At 34.9% G+C, this 20,506-nt stretch overlaps 1 protein-coding gene across 3 annotated transcripts in view; it reads left to right on the top strand.

The window, feature by feature from the left end:
- The window catches only part of AP1G1 (adaptor related protein complex 1 subunit gamma 1), an 86,577-nt gene that overhangs the window by 29,876 nt on the left and 36,195 nt on the right, over positions 1–20,506 (top strand). For 2 of the 3 annotated variants that reach the window (XM_079117739.1, XM_079117740.1), the window contains exons 2-3: positions 3,756–3,959; positions 14,570–14,694. In XM_079117739.1, the coding sequence (XP_078973865.1) occupies positions 3,759–3,959; positions 14,570–14,694 (326 nt within the window). In that variant the 5' untranslated portion in view covers positions 3,756–3,758. Of the gene's footprint in view, positions 1–3,736; positions 3,960–14,569; positions 14,695–20,506 lie in introns of those variants that run through there. The other variant, XM_079117738.1, reaches the window with a different exon arrangement.

Below are 20,506 nucleotides of genomic sequence, written 5' to 3'. Positions count from 1 at the left end.
CATCCCCAGCCCTTTTCTGTATTTTATTTAGAGACAGGGTCTCACTGAGTTGCTTAGTGCCTTGCTAAGTTGCTGAGGCTGGCTATGAACTCATGTTCTTCATGCCTCAGCCTCCACAGCCTCTGGGATTATGGGCATGCACAGAACTTGTTCAGTTTTGATGGTAGAATGTGTTTTCTAATATGTGCCCAAATTTTACCATATGTGTTAACTTTTATTTTTCATTTTTGCTTATTTTTTTGGGGGATCTGTAAAGATATGAAGTAGGAATTGTAACTGCTAAAGGAAAAGATTAATGCTATTCTCTAAATTAGGAACAGATTAGTGTTAGAGGAAGAGTGCTGATGGGAAATTAAGAGGCAAGTCAGGCCAGTAACTAACTCTGTGACCTTGTACAAGGTAGGTAATAGCTTGGATCCTCAACTTCTTCCATAAACAGCTAGTGTTATGAACTATATTCTTGTGATTGTTTGACTGATAGCTGAGAATTATTTCTATTTTTCTCTCAGGTGGCTTGAACTCCTCTTATGATTCTTTTCCTGTTGGATTATAGTTCTGGGACTAGATTTAAGCTTTTTCTAAGTCCTTTTATTTATTATTATTATTATTATTTTGGTAGAATCATGGGAGTCTTTGTAAAGAAATAGAGAAATGTTATTTTCTAGCAGAGAAAAATTTTTTTTTTTTTTTGAATGGTGGTGCTGGAGATTGAAGCCAGGTGTCTTGCTCATATTAGGCAAGAGCTCTGCTAATGAGCATCACCACCATCTCTTATTTTTTAAATTTGAAACAGGGTTTTGCTAAGTTGCCCAGACTGTCATCAAATTTGCATTCTACCTGTATGTCTGCTGAGTATCTGTGATAACAAGTCATATGTTTTAGTCAGCTTTTTTGCTGCTCTTACTAAAAGACCCAATAAGAACATTTTAGAAGAAGTTGTTTATTTTGGGGCTTAACGGTTTCAGAGGTTCTCAGTCCATAGACAAGCCACCTTATTCCTCAGTTTGTGGTGAGGATGACATCATGACGGAAGAGTGTGGTAGAGGAAGCAGCTCAAGACATCATATCAGGAAGCAGAGAGAGAAAGAGAACTCTGCTCAACAAGCAAAACACATACCTCAAAGGCCTGCCCCCAGTGACCCACCTCTTCCAGCTATATCCTGCCTGCCTTCAGTTACCACTAAGTTAATCTCCATCAATGAATTAGTTCACTGATAGGGTTAAGGTTCTCATAACCCAGTCATTTCTCTGAGCTTTCTTGCATTGTCTCACACTTGGGGGACACTTCACATTCAAACCATGATAGCATGTGACACCATGCTTGGTTTATTTTTCCTTTTTTTGTTACTGGGGATTGAACACAGGTGTGCTGTACCACTGAGCTACATCTCCAGATCACTGTCCCCTGCTTTATTATTTGTTCTGAGATAGAGTCTAATGAGGTTGCCCAAGCTAGCCTAGAACTTGGGATCCTCCTTCCTTACCCTTCTAAGACATTGGATTATTTTTGTGCACCACAGTGCTGGCCATTTTTATTTTCTTAATCAACATTAATGAGGTATAAAATACATACAATAAAATATACTTGTTTAAATGTGAATTTTATTTTAGTGAATTTTGAGAAGTGCATATATGCATCACAGACATTTATGTCACTCCAAAAGATTTCCTTCCATCCCTTTATATCATCCCATCCCTGCCCTAACTCAGGTCATCATTGATCTCTTCTCCATTAGTATAGATCTGATTTGTGCGTTTTAGAGTTTCACATAAACGCAACCATACAGTGTGTACTCTCTTGTGCTTTCTTCTTTTGCTCAGCAGTGTGTTTTTTATTGTGAACTGGTTTATTCTGAGAAGCATTCTATTATATGAACACACCATATCTTTTCACCCATTTGTAGACATTTGACTTATTTCCAGTTCTTGGAAATTATAAAAGAAGCTTCTGTGAACATTCACATATGAGTTTTGGTAAGGATATAATTTCATTACATATAAATTCTTAGGTAAACACTGAGCAGATTTGCTGAATCATATGCTAAATGTATGTTTAACTTCATAAGAAACTATCAAACTGTTCCCAGAGTAGTTGAACCTTTTTTATTCCTGTGAACAACTTCATTAATACTTGGTATGTCTAGTCTTAATTTTAGTCATTCTAATGGTATAGAGTGGTATATCATTATGGTTTTAATTTGCATTTTCCTGCTCACTAATGGTACTAAACATCTTTTCAAGTGCTCATGGTCATTTGTGTATCTTTTTTGGAAAAGTGTTTATTCCAATCTTTTGTCCATTTAAAAATAAGATTGTCCTATTAATATTTTTTTTTTAGTTGTACACAGTCACAATACTTTTATTTATTTTTATGTGGTGTCGAGGATTGAGCCTAGTGCCTCACGCATGCCAGGCAAGTGTTCTACCACTGAGCCATAACCTCAGCCAAGATGGTCTTATTGTTGAGTTGTATAATTTATATTTTCTGAATATAAATCCTTTATCAGAAATGTATTACGATTATGTTTTTTTCTGTGGCTTGCCTTATTTTCGTAATAGTGTCTTTTCAAGAGTGAAAGTTTTAAATTTTTATAAAGTCTAGTTCTTCGAGTTTTCCTTTTGTTTCCTTGTTGTGTGTGAAGTTTAATTAACATTAAGTTCATAAAGATTTTCTCTTTTTCTGATCTCAAAGTTTGTGTATGTGTGTGGGGGGGGGGGGGTGCTGGGGATTGAATCCAGGGCCTTGTGAGGTGAACTCTACCAACTGACCTGTAACCCCAGCCCCTCAAAGATTTTTAGTTTTAACTTTGACATTTAGGTGTCATCCATTTTGAGTTAATTTTTGTGTATTATGTGAGGGTAGGATTGAGGTTTTTACCCCGAATAGATATATAGTACTATTTGTTAAAAGACTACTCTTTCTCATATTGAATAACTTTGACTGCTTTGTTGAAAATCAGTTGAGCATAATTGTGTGGGTCTATTCTTAAACTTTCCATTTTGCTGCATTATTCTTTGTCCTTATGTTTAGTTCTACACTATCTTGGTTACTGTAGCTTTGTAGTAATTCTTGAAATAATGTAGTATGCATTCTCCATGTTTACTTCCCTTCCCCATAATTATTTGACTGTTATGGGTCTATTATTTTAAAACTATTCATGACATTAATAGTCATGTCCTCTAAGGTTGGTCTATTATTTTTTTCCTCATCTTGTTTTCATACTATATTCAGTGTCCTGAGATGATTACTGTTGGACAACTGATTACTGTTTAATCTGACAACTGGGTTCTCTCTCCTGATTTCTCTTTTTTTTTGAGTTGAACTTTCACTGATTATATTCATCTAATACATTGTTGAGGTATGTTGAATTTAACAGCAGTTGATTAGAAAATTTCTCTTTTTCTAAGGTTAGGCATAGGTCATTTCTTATTGCTTTAAGGATTGAGTAAAGATTTGTGTTGACTTAGTCTCTGAGATATTTATATACTAGTGATGGACTTAACATGTTGATATTTCTGTGTCTTATTTTGCTTAAACACTTTAATATTAATTTTTGTTTGTAGCTTTTCCAGAAATTCACTTAGTTGATATCTTCTCTGAAGTTTAGCAAACTTTGTTTCATTTAGCTAAATTAGATTGAGCAAATGTTGAAAATTCATTGAATTTCATTGAAAATCATTTAGAATTTTATATGAGAAGTTGTGTTGGTAGCAAAAAGTGTGAACATCTCTGTTTAATGTCTTTCCAAATCCAGAGGATGCCAGCCCCCATCAGATTGCGGGAGCTGATCCGGACCATCCGGACAGCCCGAACCCAAGCTGAAGAACGAGAAATGATCCAGAAAGAATGTGCTGCAATCCGGTCATCATTTAGAGAAGAAGACAATACATACCGGTGTCGAAATGTGGCAAAATTACTATATATGCACATGCTGGGCTACCCTGCTCACTTTGGACAGGTAGGATGGGCTGGACCATATCTAGCAAGGATACACTTCTTTGAATGACACTATAGCTCAGGGAGTGTCAATCTTTTCCTGGCAGTGAGATACTTTTGGTAGCCTTATAGTTTGTATAAAATCATTTTGGCACCAAGGGTAAGAGTGAAAGAGCTGAGAATTGAGGACTATATCAAGACTTTCTATATCAAGACTTTCTAGTCTTGATATAGTCATCAATTATCCTTTCCAGTGGAAATTGCTCTTTATGTGAATCAGTCTTTTGCTAGCTTACTTAAAAATTGACCAGGATTAACCAGTGATTTGTGATTGCTTTGCCAGAGAACCTGGACTATGAGGGGAATTTAAGAAACATTTGTTAATTGTTTTCTTTTTTTTTTTTTTTTTTGCGGTGCTGGGGTTTGAACCTAGGGCCTTGTGCTTGCAAGGCAAGCACTCTACCAACTGAGCTATGTCCCCAGCCCTGTTAATTGTTTTCTTATTTTCTTTGTGCTTGATATTATATGGAAAACTCAGGACAGATGTTTTTACATTAAAAAAATTAAGTGGTTGCATAGTAGTATCTATTTTGTTCTAATTACCTCATGCCTGGATTGCTACAACTTCTGTGTGGTTCTGCCTGCTGATTCTCCCACATACAAATGCATGTTATTTATTGTATCTGTTCTGGGCTTTGAAGGTGATAGTCTCAGTGATAACAGTTTTTTTCTCTTCATGTTTATATTGTGATAAACATGTCAGATAATGGAATAGTGAGTTTTTTTTTTATGTCTTATTAGTGCTGCTAAATTTTATTTAAGGATTATATGCTATAGTCTCTCATTAGGTAATACTGAAAAATTAAAAGAATGTATGACACTGAGAAGAAGGAGTATAACTACTTCTTTTTCTTTTTCAAAGATAATTTGTATTTAATTATCAGGAAGATGGTCATCAGCTTATCTTCCATTTAGCTTCAGTTGGAGAAGATCTCCTGCCCACATGTTAAAACGAGAAAGTATTGGGATTTAATCTTATTAGACTGGCTTTGGTTAGTGTTATGTTCATCTTAGGGGTTGGTCAGCCTCTTTAGAAATAAATGATTGAGGAGCTGGAGTTGTAGCTCAGCGGTGGAGTACTTGTCTTACATGTGTGAGGTATTGGGTTCAATCCTCAGTGCCACATAAAAAAATAAATAAAATAAAGGTATTGTGTCCATATATAACTTAAAATACTTTAAAAAAAGAAAGAAAAAGAAATGAGAGGCTGGGGTTGTAGCTCAGTGGCAGAGTGCTTGCCTAGCACATGTGAGGCACTGGGTTCCATCCTCAGCACCACATAAAAATAAACAAAATAAAGGTATTGTGTCCATCTACAACTAAGAAAAAAAAATGATGATGTATGGGAGAACATTAGTTCCTGAAAGAAAAATTATGTTGTTAATGTAAGAAGAAAGGAGGATTGGATCAGAGGAAAGGAAGCAGACAAAAAGAACAGCTCTCTCCTATAAATAATATTCACTTACATATTTGATTTTGGACAGAGTGTCTTTCATACCTATCTTGAATTTTTTTTTTTTTTTTGGCAATGCTGGGGATTGAACCTAGGTCATGAAGTTTTTAAAAATGTAATTAATACCCTCTTTGATATAGATTTCATATTTCATTCTTAGTAGTGAAATTAAAGTTTGAGGCTTTAATGTTGCAAGTTACAAGCTTTTACCACATCAGAATTTGACCCAGGTGGTTATCCATATTGTGCATGACATTGTATTATAAACAAATGGTTGCCTATATATTCTTTTTTTATTTTTATCTTTTTGTAGAAACATTTGGTTAGATTTATAGAAATCTGATTTATTAGGAATTGGACTATAAAAATCAAAGATAATCTAGTAGGGGTGTACTTCTTATTCTACTCAGAAACAACCATAGATGAAATAGTACATTTATATTTTCTCTATGGAGTTAAAACTCTTGAATTTTAAATCATAATGTAGGTTTAAGACTTTGGGGGAGATTTCATTTTGTAAAAAATTATATTTTTAAGATTTGTTTCTATAACATGAAATAAAATGTGCTTTCTAGGTCTATGTAGGTGGCATTTTGGGGTATTTTGAAACTTTGATAAAATACTTAATTTTTAGTTGGAAAATTTTCAAGGATGCTGAACTAAAATTTTGTTACAAAAATAAAGATTTTTCTGGGTAGGGATAGGAATCATGTTAGGTCTCTTAGTCTGTTTACTGTTTGAATAAGTTATTGCCCTATTCATGTGAGTAATTTGTTATCCAACCCATCAAGAAATTCTTTTTTTTTTTTTTTTTTTGGTGCTGGGGATCAAACTGAGCTATCTCCCCAGCCCCAAGAATTTCTTTTAGGGCTGGGGATATAGCTCAGTCTGTAGAGTGCTTGCCTCACAAGCTCGAGGCCCTGGGTTCAGTCCCCAGCACTGCGTAGAATTTATTTTATAATATGCCCATAAAATGGTTTGTATCTAGATTCTCTTGCCTGCATGTATGAATAACAATGCCATTTTTGTTTAATTCTGTATTACAGCCACCCTTTAATTGCACTTTATGTGTTAGATGGGCTATTCTTTATGGTAGCAAGTAGCCGTATGTTGCCATTGATCTCTTGAAATGTGGCTAATTCAACTGAAGTGAATATTGAAGGAAAATAAATTTTGAGTACTTGATTCAGTTTTGGAAAACTTTTAACTATGTTTTAAACAACTTGGATATGTGATTATACTTAATTGTAAGTTTTATGAAACCTAAATACAGTTCAAGTATTTTTGATGAAAATATGTACAAATTGAGATGTGCTGTAAGTGTACAAGTACATGCTGTATTTAGAAGCCTTAGTATAAAAAAGTGTAAATCTGATTTTGTGGTGATTATATACTGAAGTGATATTTTAGATCTGTTGGTTAAATAAAATACATTATTAAAACTAATTTCACCTGTTTCTTTTTACTTTTACTGCAGTATCTAGTATGATGCTGTCAATAGGAATAAAATATGAAGCATGTATAAATTTTAAAATTTCTAGTAACTATATTTAAGAAATCTCATTTAAGTTTTATAATAAAACCCAGAGGGTAGGTAACATTCTCATAAATGAGGAAATTGAAATTCAGAGAGTTTAAACTCAGATAGGTAGTAAATATTAGTGAGGGGATTAGAACTAGCCTTGCATTACATTAAAATGCACTCTTTGGGTTTAGTTCAGATCTAGAAATAGCTATTCCTGTTATTATTTATTTTAGCTCTGCCTTGCTGTACAGAAGATTTGAGAGAGTGTAAGGTATTAGTGTCTATTTAAAAAAGAAAAAGAACAGTAGAAGGTTAGGAGATGGGAGTAGAAAGAATTCAAATCATAAGGCCAGTATATTTTCTGGAGCCTAGACAAGAAAAGAGACATTCAGTTATGTGGTTGTTATTATCAGAATTGAAGAGTAAGACTGTTGGAACTAGACTGCATGGATATGAATTCTGACTCTTATTTTACTGTCTGTATGACTTTGAGCAAGATCTTTTAACTTTTCTGGGTCACAGTTTCCTCATCTGTGAAATGGAGACAGTCCTAATGCCTACTTTATAGGGTTGTTTTGAAGTTTAAGAGTTAGTCAGTGTTTGACAGTTAGGTGTTGTACATAAAAAAACCTTTAAATGTTAGCCATTTTATTTTATTTTTTTTTCAAGGACAGCAAACGAAGCTTTTCAAAGCACTGAAATATAAAAGATTTTCTTACAAAGGACTTTTAGGAATCTCTTTGTAATATCAGAGGCAGTATCCTTATAGGGCTGGGTGCTGTATACCTGTAATCCCAGCTGCTCCAGAGGCTGAGGCAGGAGGACTGTGGTTTGAGGCCAGCCTGGGCAATTCATTGAGGCCCTATCTCAAAATAAAAAATAAAAATTATAAAAAAGGGCTGTTCATTTAGTTCAGTAGTAGAGTGCTTGTCTAGCATGCACAAAGTGCTGAGTTCAGTCCCCATTATTGGCTGCGAGTTGAGGAAGGAGATAGTATCCTCAACATTGTTGTAACAGAGGCAATAATAGATTTCTAATAGGATGTGTAATCTTTGATGTGTTTGGTCCAGACACAATCTAGAAATAAAGCTGAACTAGGTAGGTTGTAGGCGTAGAAAATGGGTGACTCAGGGCCTGAATTGTTCTGCACTATGTTTTGTTTGTCTCGCATAGTCTTTAAAATTGTTTTGAATTTGCTAATATATAAAAATTCAAGGAAATTCTCATAGAAATGTGGATTTGTAGTATCTCTTAGAAGAATGGGAAGATTGTCAACACTGGATCCGCATTTCCACATGGCAGTAGTAGGTCGCTTCCAGGTTGTGCAGCACTCTTTTCTTACCAGTTCCAACCTGGCCTGCTGTTCCCTATTTCCAGTGTATAAGAGTCATCCCTTCCATCAGTGTAATATAGCACTCCACTTCTTTAGGTTCTCTGAAACTTTATACAATGTTCTCCATAAAGTTCTTTGTTTAAAAAATTTTTTAGTTGTCAACAAACCTTTATTTTATTTATTTCTTTATATCCAGTGCTGAGGATCAAATCCAGGGCCTCACACATGCCAGACAAGTGCTCAACCATTGAGCCACAACCCCAGCCCCTCTATAAAGTCTTATATATCTGTGGAGAAATTTATTCATAGGTTCTCCAAAGCACTTGTTTCTACTGCCGAGTATTCCTAAAATTTTTAGTGATTATGTTGTAGGTATGTAACAATTCAACTTTTTTTTATATATCTAGAACTTGGTTCTTAGAATCTATAGATTTTATTTTTTCTATTTTTTTAGTACTATTGTTTGTAAGCAATGGCATTTCTCTTTCTTCCTTGTCTATCCTTATGCATTTTTTTTTTTTTTTTTTTTTTTTTTTTTTTTTTTTTTTTTTTTTTGGTGGTGCTGGGGATATGAACCCAGGGCCTCATGCTTGCAAGGCAAGCATTCAACCGACTGAGCTATCTCCCTAGCCCCCTTGTGTATTTTCTTAATTACTTACTACACTGTACAGATAGTATAGTATTGAAAAGAAGCACTGATAGTAGTCATCCTTGTTTTGTTAAAACCTTAAACAAATGCTCTACATATTATAGTTAAATCACACAAAGGAAATTGATGTTGAATTTTATCAAATGCTTTTTTATTATTTGTTGAAATGATCGTGGGTTTTCTCCTTAAAACTTGTTACTGCCCCAGCACCGCAAAAAAAAAAAAAAAACCTGTTACTGTAGTGAATTACATTAATAGATACTAATTGTGTAGTCTTCTTTGTATGTGTGAAATAATTCTTACTTGGCCATGATGGTTTCTTTTCTTTTAGATTGCTATATTTAACTTACTAATATTTTATGTGTTTTCTTACAGTAGTTAAGCCCATTCTATCCCTTAGAAAGACCTAGAAACGATGACCAAGCTGGGGGTGGTGGTGCACACCTGTAATCCCTGCAAATCAGGAGGCTGAGGCAGGGGGATTGCTAATTCAGTGTTAGCCTCAGCAACTTCGCGCTGCCCTAAGCAACTTGGTGAGACCCTGTCTCTAAATAAAATATAAAAAAGGGCTGGAGATGACTCAGTGGCTAAGTGCCTCTGGATTCAATTCTTGTTTACCGCCCCCCGCCCCCCCCCCCCAAAAAAAAAAAAAAGAAAAAAGAAAAGGAAAAAGAATCAATGACCAAACCAGTAGTAATGAGGCACTCTTAAGCCTAGATTGTGTTCTCTAAATACTATACCACTTTAAAAGGGTCAGGGCCCATTAGAACGATGTCAGTTCCCAAAACCAGGGTAGGGAATATATAAAATAAGCGTGAACCATTTGAGATGCCAGAAAGCAAGAAAGATTACAAAGGTAGTGCCAAAATGCCAGAAAGTTTCAGTAGTTACCAGAAGATGCTGTCATGACCCAAAAGGAGGTTTTGGAAAGTCTTTTTTTTTTTTTTTGGTGCTGGCAAGCACTCTACCAACTGAGCTATCTCCCCAGCCCCCAAAAGGAGATATTTGACCATTACTAAGAATAATAATGTGATTAAAATGTACTGAGCAGGTTTTTTTTTTTTTTTTTGTGGTACTAGGAATTGGACCCGGGGTGCTTTGCCACTGAGCTATATCCCTAGCACTTTGTATTTTTTATTTTGAGACCCAGAGTCTCACTAAGTTGCCCCGGTTGGCCTCAAACTTGGGCTCTTCCTGCCTCAGCCTCCCCAATAGCTGGGATTAGAGGTGTGTGCCTCCATGTTTGTCCTTCTTTCTTTCTTTCTTTCTTTTTTTTTTAAAATAGTGCCTGGGCATCAAATCCAGGGCTTCTTGCATGCTGAGCACGTGCTCTACCATTGAGCTACATCTCCAACCCTAAGCAAGTTTATATCCATGAGATCATAATAATATTTAAACAAAAATTTAAAAACTTAATTGATTAGCTTTGAAAGGTATGGTGGAACTCATTTTGAAAACTAATCAACAGAAGGAAAGAAACATTTATCTTTCCTTACCATGTTTCTTTTGAAGGAAGTATTGGTAACTCAGTGGTATAGAGGAGTTGCTTCTTAGAGCAGTAACTCGCCTAATAAAGGAAGCAGTGAAAGAATTAGAATATTATCATTTTGCAACACTAGTCATCATTGGTGCTGCTAACAGCTGAGAGCAATTGTATGGCTCCTAATGAAAGTTTATGCCACCTGTAAAGAGGTGTATATTTACAAATCAAATAAAAGACTGAGAACTGAAAAACCTGCATCCAGTCAAGCCTCCTTAGGTTTTTAACTGGAAGAAATTCTTGTCCGGTATGCAGAGACATGTATAAGAGTGTTTCTTGCAGCATTGTTTGTTTCTTTTCTTTCTTTCTTTTTTGGTACCAGGGATTGAACTCAGGGGCACTTAACCACTGAACCACATCCCCAGCCCTTTTTTGTATTTTATTTAGAGTCAGGGTCTCACTGAGTTGCTTAGGATCTTGCTAAATTGCTGGGACTGGCTTTGAACTGCTAATCCTCCTGTCACACCTCCCAAACCACTGGGATTACAGACATGTGCCCCCACACCTAGCTAACATTGTTTATTAATAGTAAAAAATTGGAAGCCATCTATTTGTCCTAAAAAGAAATAGTTTATATTCACAAGTGGGATACTTGCTCTCTATGTCAAGGAATATAACTGAACTAGAACTTTTTGTATTGATGTGAATAATAAAAAAGTCAAGTGAAAAGAACAGAAATAAACTAATGATAAGTTATGAGCAGTTTAAAACATCCCAAACCGATTGTCTCCACGTGTATACTAAGAACATAAGGCATTAGGCAGTCATGAACAGCAGTTGGGTGATTTGGTTACTTCTGGGATAGAAAGGAAATGGGATTGAGGCACAGTCTGCGAGGAACTTCAATTGAATTTGTAATATTAAAATTTTTTAAGTAAATTGGGTAAAATTTTAAGATTTGATAAGATGGTAGGTGGGTCAGTGGGTGTTATGTGATTCTTGTGTAGAATAGTTCATAAATTTTCTTAAAAAAAAAATGTTATCCAGTGGGAGTGTTAGGTTTGGGGATTTTTTTTTTTTTTTCTTGCCAGAAGAATAAAACAGCAGGCTCTAGTCCACATAGATCTTATGTTGCAAGTCTGTACAGTGGTAAAGCAGTTACAACAAGCTTGTTTTTTTGAAAGTGTGTCTGTATAAACTAGAAAGTTATTTCTGAATATTAAAAATAAAGTATAAGTAACTTTTAAAAAGAACTGACCCGTCACTTGTAGATCTTTCACATCATAAAGATCCATTGTTAAATTTAAAAGCAAATTCAGATGTGCATTTGACCTTGTGTGAAACTTCTAATAGTTAACAGAATGGGTATAGCTCTCCCCACCCTCAACAGAATTAAACATTGATAAAAGGCAGCATTTGTACTTTGGGAAAATTTAACAAGGTTAGAAACCCTTTAAAGTTCTCTTTCTAAAAATTGATTTGAGATTTAAAAAAAATTAGAACATGAAAAGTTATCTAGAAAATAATTCTGAAAATTGAATTGTCAGTCTTTATCTTAAATCTACTCCATTAGAATTTCCTGGGAGTGATATATTTTTCAAACCTCTTTCAGGTGATTTTGACCAGTCTGCTTTGGGAGCCACTTCTAAGGCCCTGTATTTGTTCCGAAAGGGGTTGATAGCTTCAGTCTCTTAGACTTATTGCTAGTGGCTGACTGGCTTGCTTCTGCTGAATAGCATTTTAAAGACACTTCAAGGGCTGAGGAGATAGCTCAGCTGGTAGAGTGCTTGCCTCGCAAGCACAAGGCCCTGAATTCGATCCCCAGTACCGCCAAAAAAAAAAAAAAAAAGATACTTCAAGACTTGCCTGCAAAAAGTTAGTGACTTTTTTTCTTTGAAGGAAAGGCAGGGTGTGGAGGCAAAACTATTAATGTCTGTCCTTCTGTTGTGGTTCAGTTACTTTAGTGATGCAGAAACCTTGTGCCAGGCTTTAAACAGCTTAAAGTTTCTAGGTAGAACCAGGATGAGAGAGGTCCTGCTCCTAACTTAGATTGATTTTTTTCTACTTCATGATGTGTTATGTAAAGAGGTAGGAGCTTTTCTCTGATATTTTCTTTCTTTTCCTGACCTGAATCGGGTGCTCTTCCTAGTTGTTTTCATAGCTTGTGTATAACTGTAATAATATGTGTATTTTATTTCTTATCTATAGCCTTTAAACTGTGTCAGTGAGACTGTTTAACATGTTGGTTGGTACACGGAATATACCAAATTAAAGCAAAATGCCTATACAGAGGTCAAACTAGTGGTAACCTTAGCACCTCAAAACAGCCTCACAATTGGAAGAAAATGTAAAAAATATCCGAGTAGGAAAGAGATCACCAACAGTTCTTTTGGGTGGAAGGTAGGGAAGAGGTGAGAAGGTTGCTATGGAAAAGCAGGTATATTAAGGTAGAAGTTAAGAGTGGTGTTGACAAAGGAGAAATTGATTAAAGAAGAATGTAAGTTAACTGCCAGCAGCCATTGTGGGGAACTGCTTAGATATTAGGAACAAACCTACTTTTCAATAAGCTCCTATAGGGTCCACAAAAATGATAGAATAGCACAATTATTGTTCCTTATGAATGTAAGTTATCCAAAAAAGGCTGATATTTCCCCATTTACTGGAGTGGTATTTTTATAAGATTCTAGTGTTCAATTTTAAAAGTCTTTTCCATAAACTAATAAGACTCAAATGCTTTTTTTTTTTTTTTTTTTTTTGGTTATTTTTTGGAAATTTATGATGTTCAATTTTAGAGTTGAAAACAATTTCCCTAAGTTATTGTTTCTAATTATATTAGTTAATCCTGCAGTTTGTATTTTGACTTTTTTTCCTTGTCCACTATTATTTTTCTTTGGAATAGATAATGATAGTTAATTGATTCAAAGTTTAAGATACAAAAGGATTTATGATGACTATTCTTTCTATTCTTTTCATTCCATCACTTAGTTTCTTTATGAGCAACTGGTGCTATTAGTTTTGTGATACCTTCCAGAAATAATAGGTACATTTACAATTCTGTTATTCTCCCTTGGAGACTTTGATGTACTCATGATAGTGTAGTCAGTCAACTAACTGTTGGTGTTTTTGTAAATACAGATACATCGAAGAGCAGTTTTTAAATAGCTCAAAACAGTTCTATTTGTGGAACTGTTTTACTTCCCTCAATTTCACTTTTGAACTTATTAGATAAATTTGTAATGGAAAGTAGTCTCATATGATCTTAGCTTCCTGTGTACACAAGCCTCCATTGGAGCCTTTTTCCTTAGAATGCATGGTTCTAAAGGGGAGCATAGTTTTTAAAACTCAGCTTGGAGAGTCTGACTTGCTTATGCCCTTGGAAAACCACTGTTCCAGAGGGACTGTTTTGGTCTTTCCTGTTTTGTCAAGATGGAATGATAAAGTATATCAAAGTGATTGTGACTTTCAAGAAAGTCCAAGTTTAACTACAAGGAGTCTTAAGCACTGTGGAGTTATTTCTGACTATGTAAAGAGGAAATGTAGAACATTTTAGGTTAATGTCACAACTGAGTTTTCCTCTTGATTTTTTTTTTTTCTTTTCTATATTTGAATACCAAACCCTCACCTCTCTCATAATACTTTGGTTAAGCTCCAGATGAGGCATTTCCCACATTATATTAAATTTCATTATTGTGTTTCTTCAATTAATTGCACATTCTTGATGTTTTGGATACTGTTGGGCACTTTGATGTATTTCCAGGTATTGAGTGTTTTGATTCTCAAAATAGACCAAACCTTAAATATATGAATTAGGTGTTCATTTAATATAAACTAGGGATTAGATTAGAAATTTGATTTATTAATATAATACTTGACTAGCTTGTATGACTATGTAGAACTAAGTTAAAACACACAGATTATTTATATGCTAGATGCTGTGAGACCTTGACAACATAATGTGTCCCAGAACTTAATACAATTGTTAAGATATCCAAAGGTTTTAAGTCTTAGCCTTTTTTATTAGGCAGCTTGATGATACAGGTTTATACTTCTGTGTCATCTGTGGCTGTGGTTTAAAAGCATTGCAGATGGCACGTTCTTAATTTCATTTTCTTTTCTTTTTCTTTTTTTGCAGTTGGAGTGCCTAAAGCTTATTGCTTCTCAGAAATTTACAGACAAACGCATTGGCTATTTAGGAGCAATGCTGCTACTAGATGAAAGACAAGATGTCCATCTTCTTATGACCAACTGTATCAAAAAGTAAGTCTTACCTTCCTTCCATCTTACAATTGTTTTGCCTTTAATTTTTTTAAGTATTTTTTTTTTTTTAGTTGTAGGCGGACACCTTTATTTTTATTTGTTTTTATGTGGTGCTGAGGATCGAACCCATTGCCTCACATGTGCTAGGCGAGTGCTCTACTGCTGAGCCATAACCCCAGCCTCTACTTTGCCTTTTTTAGGGATTTCTTACAATAAAACATCAAGAGCTTCTATTTACTTATTTTGTATTTAGTTTCCAGAATTTTTTTGAATTGCTCTTGGTTCAGTAGCTTATAATATCTAAAGAGGCTAGTGTAGTAAACAAAAGCAAATGAAGGTATTGTGCATCTTTTATTTGCAATGAAATAAACATTTGGGCTTTTATAGAAAAAGAAAAAGCATTGGTGATATTTGGTCATTCTTTATATTTCTTAGACTTACATGAATAATGAAATTTTGTATTTATTAGAAATTACTAGTATATATTCTGAGTAAATACCTTTTAAAGGTAAAAAGAGACCTTGCTTGCCAGTGGTCTTATCCATCTGAGATCAGTTGCATGGGATTGTATTTAGCCCTGTGAGTTTTTAATGTGTATGCCCCCCACTTTTTTTCTGTACCAGGAATTGAACCCAGGGTACTTAACCACTGAGTCACATCCCCAGCCCATTTTATATAGCATATCTGTAAACGTAACTTTGGGAAGAATTCTGTTTTTTTGTCTATGTAATATTTATTAATAATGAAAATACTAAATTGATTCATTTATTTAACTAAAGTGCATGTGTGCTATTGCAAGCAGTGGAATAGAGAGTGAAGAAAATAGATGGAAGTTCTTGGTGTCATGGAGGGTACATTCTAAATGTTCAGCGTGATTCCTTTATACATTTACTTTAGTTAGCCCTCTAAGAGAGCTTCTTCAATTTTTGTTCTTGCATGCTCTGTTGTCCTTAAAACTCACACTTTCAGTCACATGCTGATAATTTGGCAGTTTTGACTGGCAGTAAGTTCATATTAGAGAGTTAATACCAAACTTATGTGTTGGTTTGCACCTTGGTAAAAATTGAATGAGGCGCACAAGTGAAGAATAAATCTGTGTTTAGGTTTATTAAAGACCAGCCAAGCCCCAAGAAAATTTAATTACTTTTTTCAAATAATTGAGAATTGATCAAGCACTTTATTCCATGGTTTAGATCATTTTGTTCTTTCTTTCTTTTTGGTACTGGGGATTGAACCCAGAGCTGCTTTACAACTGAGCTGCATCCCCAGTCCTTTTTATTTTTTATTTTGAAATAAGAAATCACTAGGTTGCTTAGGGCCTGGAGAAGGTGCTGAGGCTGGCCTTGAACTTGTGATCCTCCTGCCTTAGCCTCCTGAGTTGCTAGGATTACAGATGTGGACCTCCAGGTTTGGCCTGTTATTTCTTTTAGTATGCTAATGAATGTGTTGATTTTAAGTTTTTGGTGAGTTTGTTTGTATTTTAGGGCATCATAGTGTCCCAACAATTTTTATTGCTTAATAATGAATGTTTGCCTCATTATTCATTGACTTAGAAAAACTCAAAGACATTAAAGATCTTGGAATTTAAAAAAGTGACTCTAATACTTTAAGAACTTGGATTATGAAAATATCCTTAAATGTTTAAAAGTGAATACAGAGTCAGTTAAATATTTTAGGGAACTGGGACCCTAAATATTCAGGCTTCATTTTACCAGTAATTTTCATCATAAGTTAATTCAAAATGGTGAAAAGGTGTAAACCTGACCAATTTATACACTTTCTTTTTCTTTCTTCATAGGTAGCAAAGACTAAAACCAATAAAATTTTTTTTTTTTTTTAATTTGTAGGTGGACACTATCTTTATTTTATTGTGTGGTGCTGAGGATTGAACCTAGTGCCTCACGCTGCTAGGCAAGCGCTCTACCACCGAACCATAACCCCACCCCAGCCTAAAACCATTTATTAGTTCATTTAAAAATACTAGTAATGGGGTTTGGGATATAGCTTACTGGTAGAGTGCATGCCTAGTACACCCAAAGCCCTAGGTTTGATCCCTAGAAACAAACCCCCCAAATACTAATAATGAAACCATTTTGTTGTTAATACTATATATATATTTTAATATTTTTTAGTTGTAGATGGACACAATGCCTTTATTCTATTTATTTTTATGTGGTGCTGAGGATCGAACCCAGTGCCTCCCACATGCTAGGTGATTGCATTACTGCTGAGCCACAACACCAGCCCTTGTTAATGATATTTTTTATGACATTATATTAACAAACAGATACTCAGTGTGAAAAGGGCATTATTTTACATTTTTATAATTCTCTTATTGTGTTTTGTAACCTAAAGGAAGACAGTTGGATGCTAATATCTACTTTTGCATTCAGTTTCTTGTCTTATGTTCTATTGATTGAAGTAGGTGAAAAAAATATTGCCTCTCCCAGATAATGTAATTAGGAAAGGGAAGATTAATAGCTTGTCATATAATTATGGACATTGTTTTGAAACTTTGCTGAAACTCCACAAGTAGTAGTTTCTTAAAGGTTATCAGGTACAGTGTGGAATCTGAAACCTGTAGTACTTTGTTAAATTAAAACCCATTGTTCTGGGCTGGGGTTGTGGATCAGCGGTAGAGTGCTTGTCTAGCAGGTGTGAGGCACTGGGTTCGATCCTCAGCACCACATAAAAATAAATAAATAAAATAAAGGTATTGTGTTCATCTATAACTAAAAATATTTTTTTAAAAAACCAGACCATTGTTCTGCCTTGCACTTTGAGTAAATCTTTTAATATTTAATTTTGTAGCATCATGATAGGTCATTTGGTAAACAGTTGTTTCACTAAGCCTGGTGTGGTGGCACACACTGCTAAAGTGTGAAACTTGTAGCAATACAAGTTTTCCAAAATACTAATTTTCACTTTAAAGCTTGTATGTTTATGTGTGTTTATGTGTGTATGTGTATGTATATATTTTTGTTTTTGTTTTGTACTGGTGATTGAACACATGGGGTGCTTTATTACTGAGCTGCATCCCCAGGCCTTTTTAAAATTTTTTATTTTGAGATAGGGTCTTGCTAAATTGGCCAGGCTGGTCTCCATCTTGTGGTCCTTCTGCCTCAGCCTCCTAATTCCCTGTAATTACAGAAGGGATTACAGGCATGTGCCACCAGACCTGGCTCAAAGCTTAGATTTTGTCCTTGGCAACAAACACTGTCAGTGGTTGCTCTTGAAGTAGTAGTCTTATTTGGTTCTTTGTCCAGAAAATGTCTGCCAAATAACCAAATCTAAATAACCATAGTTGCCAGTTATTTGTCAAATAAAAATGTTCATTTTCAAAGTTCATAGTTTGTAGTTCAGCTTGCAGATGAAACATATACCAAGGGATTTTCTCTGAGATTGATGTTTTGCTTCATTGTGCAACAAAGAAATTTATACTTCCCCTTTTGTCACACAGAATATTTTAAAAATGTGCACTTAAGATCGAGATTTAGGAGCTGGGGTTGTGACTCAGTGGTAGAGTGCTTGCCTAGCATGTGTGAGACACTAGGTTTGATTCTCAGCACCACATATAAATAATAAAATAAAGGTCCATCAACATCTAAAAAAAATAAAAGAGTTGAGATTAAAAAAAAAAAAAAGAAAGTTGAGATTTTGGACTGGTTGCAAAGTTTAGTGATAGAATGTTTGCTTAGCATGCCCCAAGTTCCTGAGTTGGATCCCCAGCACTGTAAAACAAAACAAAACAAACAAAAAAAACTAAAAAATCACCAAACAAAAAAGAGTTGAGATTTAATAAAACTAACAATTTTTACCATTTTGATATGGGTAGGGTAGTATTAAATGAAATGGCCTGTTTTCATGTCTTTTTCTTTTTTCTTGTACAAACTCTATGTGGCTTTGAATATGGTGACTACTTGTATAGTTTGGTGCCCCTCCTTTGATTTGTGCTAATGGGTATCATTCCTTTTGCACCATTAGTGCAGATGTCAACATAGTAATAATAGTGTGTTAAGATTATGGAATAATGTGTTAGGCTTATGAAAATAGTTTGGATGGATCACATGGACTTTCTCTGAAACAGTCTTAAGATCTTCCAAAGACCCTTTGAATCATGCTGGGCTAAAAGATACTGACATGCTCTGAAAGTTTGTAGCATAATCCAAAGGATAATTTAGCTTCTGGATAACTAGAATTGATTATACTGTACAGATAAATTTACCAGTTCAAGCTTTTAATACTTTAACTTGCTTTATTCTTTCTTTCTTGGCACTGGTGATTGAACATAGGAGCACTTTACCACTGAGCTGTATTTTCAGCCCCCCTCCTTTTTCTTTTAAAAATATTTTTTAGTTGTAGATGGACACAATACCTTTATTTTAGTTATTTATTTTTATGTGGTGCTGAGGATTGAACCCAGTGCTTCAGGAATGTGAGGTAAGCGTGCCACCAGAGGCCCAGTACCCCACCCCCCTTTTTTGAGATAGGGTCTTACTAAGTTGCTTAGGGCCTTGTCAAGTTGCTGAGGTTGGTCTTGAGCTTGTGATTCTTCTGCCTCAGCCTCACAAGTCATTAGGATCACAGGCATGCACCACTGTGCCCAGCAGTACTTCAACTTTTTTTTTTTTGGTTGTACTGGGTATTGAACCCAGGGCTTGCTTATGTGAGGCAAGCACTCTACCAACTGTGCTATATCCCTAGGCCTGCTTTAGCTTTTTCAAAAGTATACTTTTTGACTGGGTTTGCCAATAATTTTGTACAGTAACATCTTAGTCTGTTTTCCATTGCTATAACAAAATACCCAAGGCTGGCTAATGTATAAAGAAAAGGGGGTTACTTGTATAAAGCTCATAGTTTTATAGTCTGAAAGTCCAAGATAAGGGCAGCTCTATTTGTTTGGTCTCTGGTGAGGACCACATAGCTGACATCACCATGATGGTGGGAACACATACATGGGAGAGGGAGAGAGCCCATGGTGAGACAGGAAGCCAGAGAGGGGGAGAGTCAGTCTTGCTTTTTTATAACAACTTATTCTTATGGAAACTACTAATTTAATCTTCAAGACCAGTGTCTCTCTCTTTTGAGGGCAGTGTTCCCAGTGACTTCTCACTGGGTGGTTCTTCTAAAAACTTTTACCATCTCTCACATCAACATACTGAGGATCAAGTTTCTTAACACATGAACCATTAAGGGACACACTGAAACGGCAGCAAGTAATAAGTGTCTGTATGTGTACCACCAGATACAGTGGCTCACTGTAAATACGTGGCTTAGTTTGTTAAAAGTGGCTTCATTAGCTTATTTTTTATCATGGTACTGATAACTATTGGTTTTTTTTTGAAAGAATAAAATGTAAAAATGATTTAATGTACATAAAAGTTAATACTAAAGCATAAGCTCAAAGGTGTTAGAGGCTAACTTAATTTCTGTTGTGTATGCTCTTATGGTAGAGATTTTTTTGATATTTTTTTAAAGCATTTTGGTTATCATGCATCTTACCTTTTCTTATAGTTAGTAGTAAATCATATTAAACATCTCTTGAAACACACTTTTGTTCCATATTTTTTCGTTGCCAGTTTTTATTTCCATTGGTTTGCTAAAATATCTAATGTGTGTGTCTTTCACATCTATCATATAGATAACATGTTGTCCAATTTCTACTGCTTATGTATTTGGAAACTTTGGGTGTAAATCTGTAGGAGGGACTGTTAGTTAGCTCACTGTACTGCTAATTTGTAATAAAGTTGAATGAAACATTTTCCTTCTAATTATTCCTGTTAGTCATTTTCATTATTGGACAAATCTTGAA

Source organism: Sciurus vulgaris (genome assembly GCF_902686455.1).
Source record: "Sciurus vulgaris genome assembly, chromosome: 17".
Lineage (NCBI taxonomy): Eukaryota > Metazoa > Chordata > Mammalia > Rodentia > Sciuridae > Sciurus > Sciurus vulgaris.
This window is presented reverse-complemented; position numbering and strand designations above follow the sequence as displayed.